Source organism: Melospiza georgiana, chromosome Z (genome assembly GCF_028018845.1).
Source record: "Melospiza georgiana isolate bMelGeo1 chromosome Z, bMelGeo1.pri, whole genome shotgun sequence".
Taxonomy (NCBI): Eukaryota; Metazoa; Chordata; class Aves; order Passeriformes; family Passerellidae; genus Melospiza; species Melospiza georgiana.
The window spans coordinates 27,046,507-27,064,734 of record NC_080465.1 but is presented as its reverse complement, the minus strand read 5'-3'; the positions used below and the strand labels follow the sequence as shown (position 1 = coordinate 27,064,734).

Sequence of the window (18,228 nt, the reverse complement as noted above, 5' to 3'; positions counted from 1 at the left end):
TACTAGAGGAATTCAGACTGTATATGCATTTTTCTTTTATTCTCCTTGCCCTTTTCTGACAAATATACATGAATATGAGTAATATTAGCTCTGTCACACTTCCCTTGAAGCAAATGAGATGCTGTCCTAGCACTGTTGTTTCCATCCTGTGTTGACTCATGCAGTGCAGACACTTTATCCTGCCCGTGTCTCTGCTGTAAGGCCACAGATCATGTTATCACATTACAAATATAGCATATTAGTACATCTGGAAGGCTAGTCACGCTGCAGGGTTCAGACAGATCTGGCTGGCCATGAGCTGTGCTATGCTATAAACAACCTCAGTGTCCCACGTTGAATAACTGCACAGCAAACTCAGGAGCTCTGGACACTTGTGTTCTTTAGTAGTAGGTAAGTGACAGTTTTGCTGATTATTGTGTTTCTTCAGATGCGTGGGGTCAAGGTGGAAAATGGCAGGAAAAGTGAGAAGTAGCTATCAGGTTGCTCTGGTTTGGCTGTGGATCTTTGAAAACTAATGTATATGGGAAAAGCAGTTGAAACAGAGAGCAGTATGTTTGGTGGGTATCTTTAAAGAGAGTGAGATACACCCCCTGCATAGTTCCTGTAAATAGATTTACGCTTGTGACAAATCCAAACTTTATAATTTAGGAAACCTTTCAAGTTCTACTCTGTGACTCAGTTATAATAAACCATTGCTATTTCATCTCAAGGACATATGCTGGTGTGAGAATGATTTTCAAGAAAAAAAATGGTTTGAGAGGTCAGTCATTTATCTTTGCTGTCTGTCAGAATTTACAGTGGAATTTAAAAAGAGTTATAGAACTTCAGTTTCTGAAGGCTACTTACAGTTAATCTAACTGGCATAGGAAATACAGCCCTCTACATCTTTTGAGAACACAGCCTATCATTTAAAGTCAAATATTGTCATTATTGCTGTTGTTGCTACCACAAGCATTCATGCGCTATCATTGACATATTATTTTCTGTAGGTTAAGAGGTACTGACCAGCTCTCTTCCTCTGAACAGCAGTTAATTGAGCACAGTTTCAAGGATCATGGATGGATGATAATGCTCATTAAGCAAAGAGGTAGATCATACCAAATAGTTTCACCCACTTGGCTCTCCTCAGATAGAAGGTAAAAGTGGAGAATTATTCCAAAGATGTCCAGCTGTCAATGTTACCTGTGTCTCCTCTCCACAGATGAGGGAAAGACTAAAGAGACAGCTGGGGTGAGGGAACTGATAAAATACAGATGCCACCTCATGACTGAGTGTGGGGTTTAGGCCATTGGAGCTAAAATAAGTTGACTGCGGGAGTAGTTGAAAGCAGTATCATCTCTAGCTTATCTATATAAACTACCATCTTAAATCACAAAATTTAACATTTTTGCAATTGGCTATGACTGTTTTACTCTTTATACAGGTAATGATTTTGTCTCTGACACTGGAAATAGGACTGCTGTAGGTCAGACATAGGTTTTTGTTTTCCTTCTGTAGTAGAGGCAGGTGACAGGACTGAATTCTTAGATCAGCACATTTAAAAAGCCCCCCCCAGGGAGAAAAAGAAAATTATATATTTTGAGGGTTTTTAATTAGTGTCAGTTAGGACAGAGAGTCTAGAATAACATTTATGATGTTGTCATTCACAGAGATAGTGTCAGAGGCTGTACCCTCTAAGGGTACATGAAAGGTACGAAAGAGTAGCCTCAATTCTCGGGAATTGTTCACGAACCTTAAGACAAATAAGAAGTCTTATTTGTCTTATTTGTCTTATAAAAACACTGTGTTAAAAACCACAATGGATGTGAAACAAGTTTTAGAAACCTGAGAGTGTAATGGTATGGTCAAATTAAGATAATCTAATCTAAATTAAGATAATCTAATATGAAAGCCTCAGTGTTTTGTTCAGTGACAAAGAATGCAAATTTATTTGCCATGGGTCTATGTATGAGAAGTTAAGGGGGATCTCTCTAATCAGTTCTTAAAACATGTTTTCAGTTTCCCAGGATTCTGTTGTATACAGTCCAAGACAATTGTTTACACCAGCTGGCTACAGCTACATGCATAGATTCAACACCTTCACCAATACATAATACACTTTTGAGCTGTTTTTCCTTTGATAAGAAACAACCTCAAAATACATGCCCATCTCAAATACATCATCCCTCTCTCAGTCTTAAGAGAATTAGACCTCTCCTCAGCAATATCCAGGAAAAAAAAAAAAGAAAAAGAATGGATTTTTGTCAGAGACATCAGTCCAGTGTTTCATTAGCTTCATTGTCAATGGAAGAATAATTAGTCAGCTCACTGAAGTGCTAGGGGAATACATCTGTAATAAATCCCCTTGCATATGTAACATCTATCATGCTTGATGGCAAACATATTAGTGTTACAAGAGTTGAGAAAGTATAAGGAATATTGTAATTCAGCTGCTAATTAATCCATAATTAAAGACCTAATTAATGAATAACCCTGTGAAAAATTGTCTAAAAATCAAGATGCGAAGACTGCAGTGATAAAGAGGACTCTTGTTTGTGAGACTGTTTAATTTACATCTAAAATAGGAACTGATTAATGAAAACTGTCAGTAAAGCATTATGCTGCAGTACTGGACAAAAAGAAATATGCACATAAAAATATGTGGAAACCAAGTTCAGCTCTTGCATATCTGTTTTTAATTTTATAGTGTTCATAGTTATTTTTACCTGAGTTATAATGAGTAGGTTAATAAAAAGATATGTTTTGTCTTAGCTGGGGAGTGTAAACAATGCAAACATTATTTATTTGTGTATGAAAGAGGTTAATGTCAGATCCTATTCATAAATGTCTCTTTCACGAAGTAGCTAAAGAAGAAAACTAAAAAAAGACCTTAATTCATCAAAGCGTTCATGATTAAGCTCCATGATACAGAAAGACACTAATTTCGGAAATTAACTACACTGAAAGTTGGACTAATTAATAGCTTGAAAGTGTCAGTGTCTGTGTTTGTTTATGTAGGAGCCAGCTGGCTGAGACTGTACTCTTGAGAGAGCAGGAAGGAACATTTCAAACTCCCAAAACATCTGGGCTCATGTCCAGGTGTCAGGACTGCCTTCTCCAGCCCTGCAGCAGATTGTCCCTTTCCTCTTGTATTTATTCTGCGCTGTAGCTACATTTATTGGATCTCTGGGGACCCAGGCCTTCAGGGGGACACCCACTGTGATCCATCACATTGCCCTGCCCACATATTCCCCAGGACCCAGCAATCACATGCACGCATGCATATGTGCTCTGAAACACAGTCTATCTTGGATCCCAGACCTCAAACTCTCACTGTCAAATCTGCACTTTTGGCAAGACTGGTGACAGCTAAACAAACCAGATTAGCAGGAAGGATAATTCCCTGCTGGTGTAGAACAATAAGAGATTGTTACTAGAAGCAAAGCAAGGTAGGGAAGAGCAAGTTCCCACTTTGCAGTCCTCTCCCACTCCTCAGGCATCACAGAGAAGCACTACCCCACTTACAAGCTGTGCTCAGTTAGCAAAATATAGTTGTATAGGGTGAACATTGCCACAATTTCTGTTGCTCTTTCAATCACAGCATGTTCCTCTAATTTAATCTTTTCCTGATAACATAAAAAATGTGTTCAGTTGCTATCCAAATGTCAGGTTTCCTCTGAATTATTTAAAAACTTGAGAGATAAATGACTTGATGATTCCAAAGTACAGTGTGAGTGAGCTTATTTCCTAAGAAATTATTTGCAGCATTGGTAGGAAATATTTCACTCATATTTTCCCCCATGTAATCCTGCCAGTAATACTCACTAGAGTGCAGCAGATCTCCCACAGTGATTATCTGAAATAAAAAAGGCCCAAGTGAGCCAGGTTGTTAAGCAAATTGAAGAAACCAAAACATTAATAATTTAATAACTCACGTAAAACAGCAGAGGAAAGTATACACAGAGCTGTGCTTTAGGACAGCCAGGTGCCATGTGAAATTAGGAGAGCTGTTAACAGAGACTAATACTGGCTGTATCTGTAGTCTCAAAACTATGTTGGACTCTTTCAGACTCAAGACTCAGGTCTTGTTCTACAGAATACTGTGCACACACAAGTTGGCCAGCATTAACACTAATCCCAGCTATGTTCAGAGAACTTGAAACTCTACTGTAATAAAGCCAATGCAATTTTTACTTATCACTGGCTGTATTCTACCCACTGCAGAGAAGACAGATAATACTGGTAAACAGGGAGGAGCTGTAGAAGAGTTTGGTACAGTTAATCTCGGCAGACCACAGAGTCATCATATCTAAGAATACTTCTCTTGTACTCCACTACTTTTCTTTTTAAAGAAGACCTTGCCTTGTCTTTATTTTTTTTGTTTGTTTTGGTGTTTTTTTTTTAGTATGCTTCTCAAGGTATTTATGAATTGATTGATCTATCTCAGATGCTGAGATAAGAGCAGAAAGGCTGAAAACTGTTCTTTCAATGAAGTTGCTGATTTGAAAAGCACATTTTATCTGTGGAAGGCCGTCCATCCAGAATTCAGTGTTGATTTTAGCTCATATATCCTTAAACATTTTTTTGAAGATTGGGTAGTCCGTGGCACCTTGTGGTGCAAGAAGTGCTGGTGATGGAGATGAAACTCCTTCAGCATTAAACACCAGGAGCTCCCAAAAGGTGTCCTAATTTTGAAACTTAGTTGCCTTCAGTGGTCCTCCATACTCAGGTTGGTGACACTTCTAGAGGTATTGAAAATCATAAATTTCCCCCATTATTTCCCCCTTAAGCCAAGAAGGAAAAAAAAGTAAAAAGAAAAAGGAAAAAACCCAGTCATCAAATGCCTGCTCAGGTTTCAGAGGTAAAGTGGAAACAAACACAAATGGTCACGAGATCACTGCACCTATCAAGGATGGCTGTGGTAGCATCTGTGGCAGACCTGCAAACAAGAGTTGGAGATACCAATAGCTGAAGGGAGCAAGGGCATTTAGGGCACAGCACTAAACCTCTCCAGTTTTACTGAAGAGTTGACATATGAAGTATGTGTATATTTGTAACAACAACATGAATAACAATAAATAAAAAATAATACAGACTATGGACATTACAAGGTAGTTATCTTCTTTTCCAACCTATATATTTTCAACTCCTTGCTGAAGAGAGTCTGTTTCATGGCTTCTGAGTACTCCTACTATTTAAAAAAGAATCTCTGAAATAGATGCTAGAGACCAGTCTGCCTACTTTTAGGTGAATTTATACAATAAAATAAAATAAATGATAAAATAAAAAAAATCCATGCAGATACTTAGGCAGATGCTTTTACTAGCAATAATATTTGGTATTAGTATTATGTAATTTAAATAAAAACCTCTGATGAGTATCATCCCTAATATTGTAGTATTTTGCCAGTTAATCCTCCAAATGCTTAAGAGCATCCAAATGCTCCAAATGCTCAATATCATTATACACATGAGGACAGTGTTTGATTTTAATAGCCCTATTTCTAAATACATTTAAATGAATAAAGATTAAGGAAAGGTGTTCTCTTTTTTCTAAGAACAGAAATTGCACATAAGTGTCTGGAAAGGCAGTTTTTTCTGCTCTATGTGTGTAGGGATAGCTCACAGCAATAGGGCACCCAAACCCAAATGCTGGCAGAAAAAGAATGCTCTTACAGACAAGTGCTCCTCACCTCAGCTGGCCTGGAGAAGTGGCAGATTATTAAATTCACTTGATAAGAAAATGGGTCTTGGTGTTGAGATGGGGCCTGCAATAGGAAGAGTCAGACAGAATTTCTTTGTAGGGGAGGGGCTTGGTAATGTGTTCTAGTGAAGGCACAGAACCCTGGAATGATGACATTCAGAATATTTTGCAGGCTATTGTATCTTGAACTGATAGTACATCCCTGGGGACAGAAAGAATTGGGGTTTATAATGTAGAAGGAAAATTCTAGTTACAGAAATTCCTGTGTAATTTCCTTATTGATAAAAACAGGGACAAGGTTGACATAACCTGCTGGTTGAGGAAGAGATGCAAAGGCCATGGTGTTCAAAGGGACTTTTTTATTCCCCCTCCTCCTAAAAAAAGCCTAAAGAGCAGGAAGGAGTGAAGCTAAAAAAATAAATTTTTCCTCTGCCACTAATACAAGTTTCTCTGGTTGCAAACTCTCATATCACCTTGCCAAGTACTGCAATGCTTATTAGAAAAAAAGTGCTATTTTTAAATTTTTGAGATGATTTTATTTATTTATTTATTTATTTATTTATTATATTACCTAAAAGTATTTCCTTAAATTAACGTGTAGCTGCTTCTGAAGGGAAAATCTTAGAGTAGCTAAAAAAAAAAAAAAAATCCTGAATGGCCCGCTCTGTTTCTGAGCTAATCATTACAAAGAAGACAAGATCAGTTTGACTTCTCGGTATGTTGCCTTTTGAGGATATTGATTAAGGTCTTGCAGATAACCTCTTGGGAGGTGTAAATGGCTAGGGATAAGATTATTTGCTTCCATAGATATGCACAGAGAACTAGTTTCTCCATATATAATTCTGTTGTAAATGACATTGCCTTCTTTTTGTGTTCCTGAATCCCTTTTCCCCTGCAAAGTGTTGTATGTTAATTATCATATGTTACTGAATAGCCTTGTTTTGTGGCCTATCTCATTAATAACTCAAAAGACTGATAAATATTAGAACCATGCTTCATCTAAGAAAGGTGTGCTGATGATCTGCAGCATGATTTAGACATAGATGTTACTTAAGTCAAGATGACTTTAAGTGGCAAACTCAGTGTAGTTATGAAGTAAGATCTTGCAAATGCAGGTCATGACAGCTTTTGTGGAGAGGACTTGTCCTTAATGAAAGCAAGGGTGCCTGTTTCTTGGGTAAGAAATAGTTTTTTGCTTTTCACTTACTGCCATATGAGTGGGTGAGGTAATCCTCACAAGTATGACAAAAGCTTGTCCTTAATGATCATGTGTAAGTATGGGATGAGAAAGAAGCAGCGCTGAATTAAAAAATGATGGGTAAATTGGAAGAGGAGGGGTGCTGGGTGTACAGAACCATATGACTGCTTTGAGCAGAGCAGTCAGACAAGGTGACCTCTAGAGGTCCTGTCTAACTTCACTGTGGTTTCTGACAATGAACAAAATGATAACAGTGATTCCCTGTGAATAGCCTAAGTATGGGAGGAAAAATAGCTGTGTTCCTAGTTGAAGCTAAGAAGTTAGAAGGAAGGATATGATTGAGATTTTTCTCTATCCAAAGGTAATTTACCACCTGTGAATAATAGATGATAGTTTTAAGTTTTCCTCTACAAGCCTAATCTGATGTTGGAAGAAAGAAACTACTGTGTATGAATTTGAATATGCATTTTTAGAAATCAAAATCATTATTAGTAGTTGCTTCTTCTGTGATAAATTCTTGCCATGCATAAGTAGGTATCCTGAAGAATCTATAGTTAGTATCAGTTAATCATAACTTTAGCCAGTTTTCCTTCCTGGGCAGTATCTCATCATTAGGAAAATGACGGTGTCTGAATTTTGGCAAATACATATTCTGCCATCATGCTTGATACTTTATGCCCATTTTCTAGACAAGGATATAGGATAGAGCAACAGCCCTGTGAAGATTGTTAGGTGACCTTTTCAGAGCTGTAGATGTCAAAAAGCATTTCACATATGTCCTGATACATATTTCTAAAGCCTTAGTCACCCTGTAATCTGATCAGGATTTGTGGCTTTGCTCCTTCTGAAGAGATTAATTCTGAGGTGTTATGATGGACAGCTCTCATCTCCCACCCAAGTTTGTCCTCTGCTTGGTCTTACCATAGAAGAAAACCCCACAATGCCTTGCTGCTTAGTGCAACATGTGGGTAAAAGCTATATGTGGATAAAAGCAATATGTGGATAAAATGAACTTTTCCAACCTAGTGTTTAATAAATCAGTGTCTCAATAAAGAATGGTTGACTTAACCTGTGAGACAGGAAGGTGAGAAATGAGTCAAGGAAAAGGAGTGCTTTCACAGTCTATTCAGACTCTCTGTTGATTAAGGCCATCTAGTTCCAACAGAGGTCAAGTGTCCAGTTGCAACTTCACTGTCTCACAACAATTCAGCTTCTGCAACAGCCTTTCTACCAAAACACACTTCTATGAATTGGTCTATTAAAATGAATTAGACCCTGCAGAGTGACTGCTGGTCTGCAGTTACTGTGAGGGGTGAAGTCCTTGTCACTGGCTTTCCTTCTCCTGTAAGCAGAGGTGAACATTTTATTTTATGAGGTAAACAGTTCCTGTAAATTAGTAGTGAATATGTTTTAGAAGGATGAACCTTCCCACAGAGAATAAGGTCGCTGTTTTAATTACACTGTTTTAATGGGGTTTGAACTCAGCTGCTATCAGCTGTTAGTTCCAGATAGGTTAGGAACTATTTTTGCCTCATTTCATGTGTAGCAAAGATAAACAAGCAATAGGTGCAGCTTTATGAACAACAAAGATAAAATTTTATATAAACATCCTAACATACAGAAGACTATGTAAATAGAATGATACTGGTCTCTGACCAGTTTTGAGCCAATACTTGTTGGTATTTGAGAAGGCCCTTCTTACTGAGATGGCTAATAATGTGAGAAGGTAGGTACCTTTGCTCTGGATGTACCTATGCATAATTCTTTTTAGTCCATGCCGTGCATTTTCCAGAGGACATGAGGGTGTTTTCCCAGCTCAGAATAAATTATTCCTTTGTATGCTATGTACTACAGAGGGATGTGAAGGGAGTGAAAGAGAAAATGTAGGTGAAAGGGGGTGAAAGAGAAAAGGGACAGTTGCAAAGTTGCAAGGGAAATATACAGAGGGGAGAATAATTTCCCCTTTGTCCTCAATATTATAACAGATAAGGACAGATAATAAATAGCTCCAGCTGAAGGACACAATGCTTCGAAAAAATGATCACAGTAGCATCTGAGGAAAAATTATAGACATGAGCTTGAAAACACATAGGAAGGGGAGGATTGCTCTTTAGCTGATAAGTAGATGGTCAAGAAGGGTTTTCTTCTACTGTTTTTTTTCCCCCCTAAGCTTATAAACAGTATAATAAATGTGTTCTCTAATAAAACCTCACAGAAAGTTTAAATAACTGACTTTCCTCTGTTGGTAATCTAGCTACAGTTTATGAGAGCCAGTATATTGTGATGATTGTATCCCCACTAGTGACTCTCAGCAAGAAAGTATAGTTCCACCTCTTTTATCAAGATTTGTTTGTGTACTTGCATTAGAGATTTAGTGGGTAATTAGTTCTCTATGTTAGTACTGAACCACTGTAAGGAACACCATCTTGTAAGTCATGTTGTGTTTCGCACAGAGAATGGATGGGTTGGACAGGACCTTAAAGATCATCCAGTTCCAGGACAGGGATGCCTTTCACTGGACTGGGTTGCTCAGACCCCCATCCAGCCTGCTCTTGAGCAGGGATAGGAAATCCACAGCTTCTCTGGGCAGCATGTTCCAGTGCCTCACCACACTCACAGTGAAGAGTATCTTTAGAATATCTAATCTAAACCATCTCTTTCAGTTTGAATCCATTCCCCCTTGTCTTATCATTACATGCTGTCTCCATCTTTCTTGCAGTCTTCCTTCAGGTACTGGACCATTACAGTTACTCCAAAGTCTTCCCTCCTCCAGGCTAAATAATCCAAATTCTCCCAGTCTTTTCTCAAAAGAGAGGTTTTCCATCCCTTTAATCTTCCTGGTCGTCCTTCTCTAGACTAGCTCCAACAGGTCCATGTCTTTCCTGTGCTGAGGAACGTAGAGGAGGATGCAGCACTCCAGGCTGGCTCCTCATGAGAGTGGAATAGAAGGGAAGAATCCTCTCCCTCAACTGCTGACCATTCCTTTTGATGCACTCCAGGACACGTTTGGCTCTGTGGGCTGGGAGTGCCCATGGCTGGGTCATGTCCAGCCTCTCACCCACCAGCACCCCCAAGTCCTACTGGGCTGGGCTGCCCTGCATCTGCTCATCCCCAGCCTGTGTTTTAAGGGATTGTCCTCACCCAGGTACAGCACCTCTCCCTTGGGCTCCTTGCGCTTGCACTTAGTGCAGCAAGTTGCACTTGTGCCAAGTGGGAAAGTGGAAAAATAAGTGGGATATTCCCATAGGCCCACTTCTCAAGCTTGTCCAGGTCCCTCTGGATGACATCCCATCTTTCAGGTGTAATAACAACACCGCTCATCTTGGTGTCCTCTACAAATTCACTGAGAGTGCACTTAATCCTTTTGTGTATGTCATAAAGGAAGATATTGACTAGTACTGGGGCCAATACAGACTCCTGTGGGACACCACTTGTCACTGATGTCCATCAGGACTCTGAGCTATTGACCACTACCCTCTAGACGTCGCTGTCAGGCCAATTCCTTTCCCATCAAACAATCCACCTGCTGAATCCATGTCAAATTAGAGAGAAAGACAGTATGGGGGTCTGTGTCAGAGGCTTTACAGAAGTCCAGATAAGTGATATCTGTTGCCTTTCCCTTGTCCACTGCTGTGATCCCTCCATCACAGAAGGCCACTGGGTTGGTCAGGCAAGAGTTGCCCTTAGTGAAGCCCTGCTGGCTATCCCAAATCATTTTCCTCGTCTCTCTGTGCCTCAGCACAGCTAGTAGGATGATCTGTTCCAGGACCTTCCCAGGCACAGAGGTGAAGCTGACAGTTTGGTAATGCCCAAGGTTCTCCTTTCTAACTTTTTAAAAGATGGATGCAGTGTTTCCCTTTTCCCCTCACCAGGGACTTCCCTTGACTTCCATGACTCTCTGGATATCAGGGAGATTGGCTTGTCAACTACATCAGCCAGTTCCCTCAGAACTCTGATATGCATTCATCAGGCTCCAAAAACTTACGCATATTCAGGTTTCTCAGATGATCATGAAACTGATCTTGTGGGAGGGAGTTTTCTCTTCCAGTCCACATTCTGCAGTACACCCAGTCAAGAAGGGTTGGAAAAGAGGTTGCCATTAAAGAATGAGTAACTAAGCTTTCTCTTTGTCCATTGTTACCAGTTTTACAGTATTTTATATCAGAAGAGGTTTATATTCTTTGAGCTTCTTTTTCTGGCTTACATCAGTTCCTAACTGCGTGTAACCTGATACACTGATACCAAGCCTCTGACTATTGGAATGTGTTTCCATATCTGTTGTGGTTTAGGAATTCCTAATTCCCCAATTTAGTGTTCCTCCTCAAAACACACCAGACAATGCGCTGCTTTCTCACTGTGCCTGCCTTCCCCTGTAGCAGGACCAAGAGAAGAATGGAGGCATAAAAAAGTAAAGATCATAGGTTGAGATAAGAATGATTTAGTGGAAAAAACAATGAAATAAAAAAAAAATAAACAGTAACAACAATACTAATAACAATGTACAGGACAGGTGAATGATTCACGTGTGATTGCTCATTATGACCTGGCGTTATCTGACTGTGCACTCCAGTAAAGTGAAAAAGGCAGGTGTGACTAGCTTACCATGTGCTGAGGTGAAGAACCTCAGGGTCCTGGCCACGACTCTTCTGGCTGCTGCATAGCCAACCTTGTTGACTGGCCAGAATAAAGACATGTTAGTAAGTGGGGACCATGATGTGTTCTCCAAGCCTTCCCTGTGTCTCCTGCCTTCGGTGAATTTTTTTGTGTGTTGTGGGGCTGGTCTTTTGATGGCTTTCACAGATAAGCAGATACTTATGGGAACGCAGGAATTTCACAAATTCCATTGAAACAGGATAACTTGAGGTCATAAAGATCAATACACAACAACTCCAGATGAAGTGCTTTTGCATGATTTAAAATGAATGAATTCTTTATGAGCATTCATTTTAATATTAGTCACAGATATTATTAAAAATGCAAAGCCTTTAAAGCTATGTTCATCAGTGTTACTTAATCAAACCGGTATTTTTTTTGCAACTCTGTCTTTATCTTGAAAAGGAAAAAATGTAAGGAAAATTCAATGTGTAGCTGTTGCCATGGATTTTACGTAGAAATGAATTGTATGCTACATTGTATGCTACATTGATGTATGCTACATTTATTACTGCCAGCACAAAACCCTTGATAAATTGGACAAGATGGAAATCATACTATGTTAATATTTCTTATGACTTCAGCTCTTTTCCCCAGACAATTTTCATGAAACCTGATAGTCTGGAGCTTTATTTTTCTCATTATTCCTTTTTCTGAAGAATTGGTTTGTTTTTGCAGGAGAAGCTTAATGTCAACAATATGGGGCATCAGGTGATAATATTTGACTTTTCTGTCATAAGAGGACTGTGGGAAACTCGAGTTAAGAAGAGCAAAGAACGTCAGAGGAAGGAGAAAGAAAGATTAGAACAAAGTGCATTGGAGAAGTAAGACAACTTTTGTGTTATTAAATTTAACCAAATCTGTTCTTAGTATCCACTAATATTGCCATATACTAAATATAATAAATAGAAATATATGTAACAAATATGATAAATATACTAAAAATAATTGTTGATTATTAAAATTTAGGGGTTTGGATTGGATTTCAATGGCATCTTACTTCCTTTCCTCACGTGATAGTTAGAGAAATGCAGCACAAACAATACTTATGTTTCATTAGTTTCTGCTCTTTCCTATGTAGATCATGCTATATTAATGATATATTTTATTGTTTACCATAGACATAAATTGAAGAGAAAAATAACATATTTTTGTACCTTTTTTAATATACTGCATAAAAGTAGGAATTATAGAATTAGTGAACATATGCTCACAGGTTTCAGTACTAAGAAATACTTTAAGTATTTTATTGTGTTGAGAGAAGAAAGAAAAGGAGTTAAAGAAGTGGACATATTCAATTGCATCTGAATAGGAAGTATCAAAGAGAATAAGAATTATTATGTTATTTTTTTCTTGGGGTATTAAAGAAGGCTTTGATTATAATGCTTACACCCAATGATAATTTTATTGCTTTTATTATACTGAATTTATATTTTCTTTAAACAATGTTTTGTTTCCCCTAAGATGCTGTTAAATATTAAACTGCATTGGAAAGTTTGGAAACATAGGATTTATCAATTTCCTCCCTCTGAGAAGAGAAAAATAAAGAAATCACATTCTGTTTTAAAGATAAAATTCACAGGGTAAAACAGTGCCCTTGTTTAAGAACACAATTGCATTGAACCTTTGAGTGGTGTTTCAGTGCTCTCAGGACACCCTCACTAGTAGATTCTCACTGCCAGGGCAGCTGCACTGGCGACGGAGCAGGAGGAGACCAGGATAACACAGAGTCTGACCGTCCTTTCCATGGGACCTTTCACTTCAAAACAACCATAGCAGCAGTCTTGGTTTTCCCACCTGTACCAAAGCTTACAATAAAAACTGTAATCCTAACAAAAACAGAAGAAAAAAAAGGAAAAAAGCAGTTCATCCTTCAGATTGAATTCTCTAGCAAGGATAAGCATTCATTTTGGTGTGAGCTGTGTCCTGGTTTCAAGTAGGATAGAGTTAGCTTTCCTCTTAGTAACTGGTACAGTGCTGTGTGTTGGATTTAGTATGAGAATAATTTTGATAACACACTGTTGTTTGGATTGTTGCTAAGTAGTGCTTATGCTAAGCCAAGGACTTTCCAGCGTTTCATTCTCTGCTGGTGAGGGGCTGAACAAAGAGCTGGCAGGGAGCACAGCCAGGACAGCTGACCTGAACGTGATATTCCATACCATAGAACTTTCTTCTCGCTATATAAATTGGTGGAATTGGCCAGAAGAGAGTGATTTTGCTTCTCAGAAATCAACTAGGAGTGTGTCAGCAGGTCGTGAGCAGTAGTATTTGACATAATTTATTTATCTTGGGTTTTCTTTCTCTCTTTTCATTATTATTATTGCAATGAATATTGATATTATTATAATATTTTACTTTGTTTCTATTATTAAACTATTCTTAACTCAATGCTGAAGTGTTACTTTTTTATCCTGGTTCTTCTGCCCAGGCAGATGCTGGGGGTGCTGGGCAGTAAATTTCTGTGCGGTACTTGGTTACCATTTGGGGTTAAACCATGACAGCTGAGAGATGGATGTTTGCTGTTTCCCTTATGGTAGAAAGCACAAGTGAAAGGACTTGGGATTCAACTTGATCAAACCTTATTTCTGTCCTGATGTGGACAACATGTCAAAATTTCCCTGCCACTTTTTTTTTTTTTTTTTTTTTTTTTTGCTTTTCTGTGGTGCAGAAGATAACTTTTGAGTTCACTAGTACACAAGCAAATGATGCATGGTAAGCTCTCTCTGTAAGAGGGAATAAGGGCAGCCTTATGTCCTCTGAGGTAGCTAATTTGAGCTCCCATGGCTTTTGTCAGTTAAGAATATGTTAAGAATAAGTTCTGATAGTAACTTGTATTTTCCATGAAACCAATGCATTCTCCCTGTTTTTTTCTGCCTGTTGTTAATTATTTTAGACACACTTCTATCTGAAAGAGTGGAGCTTCACCGCTTTTTCTGCATTTTTTCCACTAATGAAGTCCAAATTAATTCTCTTATCTTCCCGTACCACTCAAAGATAGGAAATTTGAGATATAATGCACAGAAATTAGAGTTCCCAGGTGTACTCATTGCATGTGCAAAGGATCTTTTTCTTCCTTTAAATAATTGCAATTTGTGTATTGTACTTTGTTTAGTTGTGTGTCTTCGTGTACTCAGATTGCTTTCCAGTTAGTTCTACTTGTAGAGCTCCTGAAAAAAAAAGGAGGAAATACATTAGACTTTGTCTCCTGAGTATGAGTAATCAGTATTTCACCCACTGAAGCAAACAGTAAAGTTCATGTTCATTCTCATGGTGCAGGCCTTGTAGAATGGTCAAAGCTGACAGAATAATGGTCAAAGTAATAAGAATATTAGTAATAATATGCCAAATTCAGTTAAAAGAAAATGCTCTTTGTTTTATGAGGTGTGCAGTGACCACTGGCATTTAAGTCCTAAATGTCAGCTCACAAGTTATTTCTTACATGCTTTTCAGTGCTCTCATATGTTGGATCAAAAATATGAGAACACTTTGCTGATTTTTAGCTTGAAATACAATTTTATCTATACTTTCAAGCTTTAGCTTAAAAGTATAGATAAAATTGTATTTCTAATTAAATAATAGAAGTAATGTTTCCATGTATAAATACATTTCATTATTTTATGGAGTTCTACATTGACTAAATTCAGGCATCATACTCAGGGATTAAAATTTTACTATTGTTGGGTAGGTCCACTGAAATCAATGCAAGTTCATACTGTGCCACAGTAAGAAGTACTTTTGATCCAAAAGGATTATTCCCAAAAGATATTTAGAGAGGGGACTTTCCTGAAATGAAGACTGCATTCTAGCATTTGAGGCTCTAGATATTCACTTTTGTCAGAAGTCAGAGTGAATTCTTAATTAGTGTTGAAATTAATAGAGTTTCTCTGCAAATACACTCATGCAGCAGAGTTTGGAATCTGGCCTTTGCGGCTGCTGTGGGTGTGTTTGTTTTTTTGTTTTTTTTTTTTTTTTTTTTTTTTTTTTTTTTTTTTTGGGTTTTTTTTTTTTTTTTGGTATTTGTTTCTGTTTTTGTGGGGTTTTTTTTAAACATTTTTCCTCAAAGAGGTTATAATTTGCTAATGTCTTTGAGATTGTGCAGTTCCTTTATATGCTGTGTTACTATGTAAAATGACCTGATAATATGCAGTGAATTGTAATCTGAATTATTCAAGGACTAACTCCCAGCCAGCCTTTAGGGACCTCTGTTTGCCTTGGGGCAAGGTGATTTAGCTCATGTAGCCTCATTAAACTGTAAGTTGTACGATAATTTTTGACAGAAGATTTTCTTCAGAGGAAAATCCCACACATTAATGAAAAGCTTCAGCTGAGCATTAATGGTGAGGTATTGTAAAGATTTGTTTGCAAGGTAGATGTTTAAGCAACTGGTCAGTGAAAGCTAATTCTGGACAACCAACTGCTGAGAATACTGGCCTTCTGAGGTACTGGGATCAGGTAAATTTTCTTTATGGATTTAATTAGGTCCTCTGTTTCCTCTTTGGTTTTGTGGGACTATGAAAGTGTGGCAGTTTAAAGAACACATGTAAACCAACAACTAAATATAAAACAAAAAGAAATGGAACAGTTTTGGGTAGGCTTATTTTCATTTTATCTTCTTGGTCTTGTCAGACAAGTCCATTTAAAATCTCTCATAGGATATGAACCACAAACTGATAAAAAATATGTGCACTGTCATGAGATTTCCTATATGTTTATGAAAGTGCATATTATGGAAAGAAGGGTGTATTTATAGCACTATTTTATATTTAATCTTCTAGATTTTTGTAGTGATGATCATTTGCTAAAGCCATCTTTTATTGTTCCCCAAAATCCTGAATGCTTGATGACCTTTATGTGGTATGATGATTTTCCTCATTGAGATTTCTTTTTTACTTGTTTTCTTTTATCTTTTTTTGTCTTTCTTTTTTTAGGGAAAAAGAATGAATGTTTATAGTTAGGGTTTTTTTTTGAGGGATGGCAACATGTTTGTTGTTTGTGTGAGAAGTAGGTAAGATAAATCTGAAGGCTAACAAATTAAACATCTCAGTGAGGAAATGCCAGAGCTGTTTGCCCAGATTAGCTATCTAAATCTTTGCTGTGAAATGGCACAGTCTTTTCTGTCCACCAACAAACATGCAGCAAAAATAAAAGTTTGTTCAGCTATTTCTTCCGCTGCCTCTTCTTCAAAAATTTCTTCTCTAAGTCTGGCTATGTGCATGGAAGTCAATGTGCATGTATTATTTTTTGAGTTATATATCTCTTGAATATAAAAAATAAAAAGCAACAAGAAAACTACATCTTGCTCGCAGACTGACTTTTTTTCCCCCTGAGAGTTTACAAGTTTAATTAAAAATATTTTTCTCTATCACTCTGCCAAACTTCAGTGTTATAACTCTATTTGTACCTTAACTAAGATTTCATTTGTTATGTTTATTTTTACTCTCCTACTCAATACCCAATGCAGAACTATTTCCAAGCTAGTCTAAAACTGGAGCTGGCAGTCTCTTGGCCGCAAACACAAATTGCAGTTAACAGTTTTGGTTTCGATTTTCAGCACTAATAAAAATACTGTGTTATTTGCCTTTGTTTGTAGGCACTTGTGCATACAGACCATGTGTCTAAAGTAATGCACGGCAGTGCATTGTAAGACAAAAGCTGATGTTCAGCCACAATCCTTTAAATTGCATGGAAGAGCCTGGCAGTGATACTGAAATTGAATCAATCCAATTGAATTTGAAGCAAATGTTACTCATCCATCAGGAATATTATTCTGGGCTGAGCTCCAGTTCTACTTTGATGGTCTTCTAAAAATTCCATAGGATTATTTAATGATCCTGTGCAGCTAGTGACTCTGATTTAAACATTGCTCAGGAGCTTTAAACTGGTGTCACCATGTAGTGTCCCAGTCAATTCTTGTGCCCTGGCTTAGAGGAAAGAGTGCCATCTAACGAAACTTCCTTTCCCTACCAAGGAATCACAGCTTTCCTCCAAGGGCTTCTAGTCAGACATTGAGCAGAGTATACCTGCTGAAGGAAGAGCAATTGAAAGAAACTCAGTTACTCCTCATTTTCTTTGATAGCTCTGAAATCCCTACCCATGCACACTTCATTTCCAAATTGGTTGCTCCTTTGAAGGGTCCAATCACTGGGATTATTGTAGAGTAATTCTTTGCATCAGGTTGATTAGATCCATTATTTTGCTGGAGAAAATAAAATTTCAAGAAGGGAACTACCATGTCCTTGAAAAGAAATATGTACAATAATAATGAAAAATATATGCCATGAATCTTTCTTCTGAAGGTACACTCCAATAGTGAAGTAGCATTTAGGAAATGATTACCTGAAGAGGAACACAGCACTAACCAAAATGAAAATACTTGAGTCTTCTGTTTCCCTGCTGATCTTGTTTCATAACTGCAATATATTGTCCTGAAAGCTTACTGTAAAAAGGCAGTATATTGGAAAATAACTTGCTAGAGTAAAATTCCTTTATACCACATACATCTGCGTTAGTGACAGGTGTGCTTTTGTGTTACAGATATATAGATATGAAACTTAATGTTCCTTTTATTTTTGACAAACATAAGCAGCATGCAACCAGCCTTTTTTAAAATTAGGGGAACTATTTGTATGATTGAAGAGGAAATACTATAATAGTTAGCTGAGTTGGAACCTTACACCTCATCTGGGCTCTTTGTC

The 18,228-nt window shown here is 37.7% G+C and overlaps 1 protein-coding gene across 1 annotated transcript in view; it reads left to right on the top strand.

The window, feature by feature from the left end:
• The first annotated feature begins 275 nt into the window (after positions 1–275).
• LRRC2 (leucine rich repeat containing 2) overlaps positions 276–18,228 on the top strand; it is a 73,559-nt gene continuing 55,606 nt past the window's right edge. The window contains exons 1-2 of the mRNA XM_058044270.1: positions 276–390; positions 12,212–12,357. Of these exons, the coding sequence (XP_057900253.1) occupies positions 12,233–12,357 (125 nt within the window). The 5' untranslated portion in view covers positions 276–390; positions 12,212–12,232. The remainder of the gene's footprint in view (positions 391–12,211; positions 12,358–18,228) is intronic.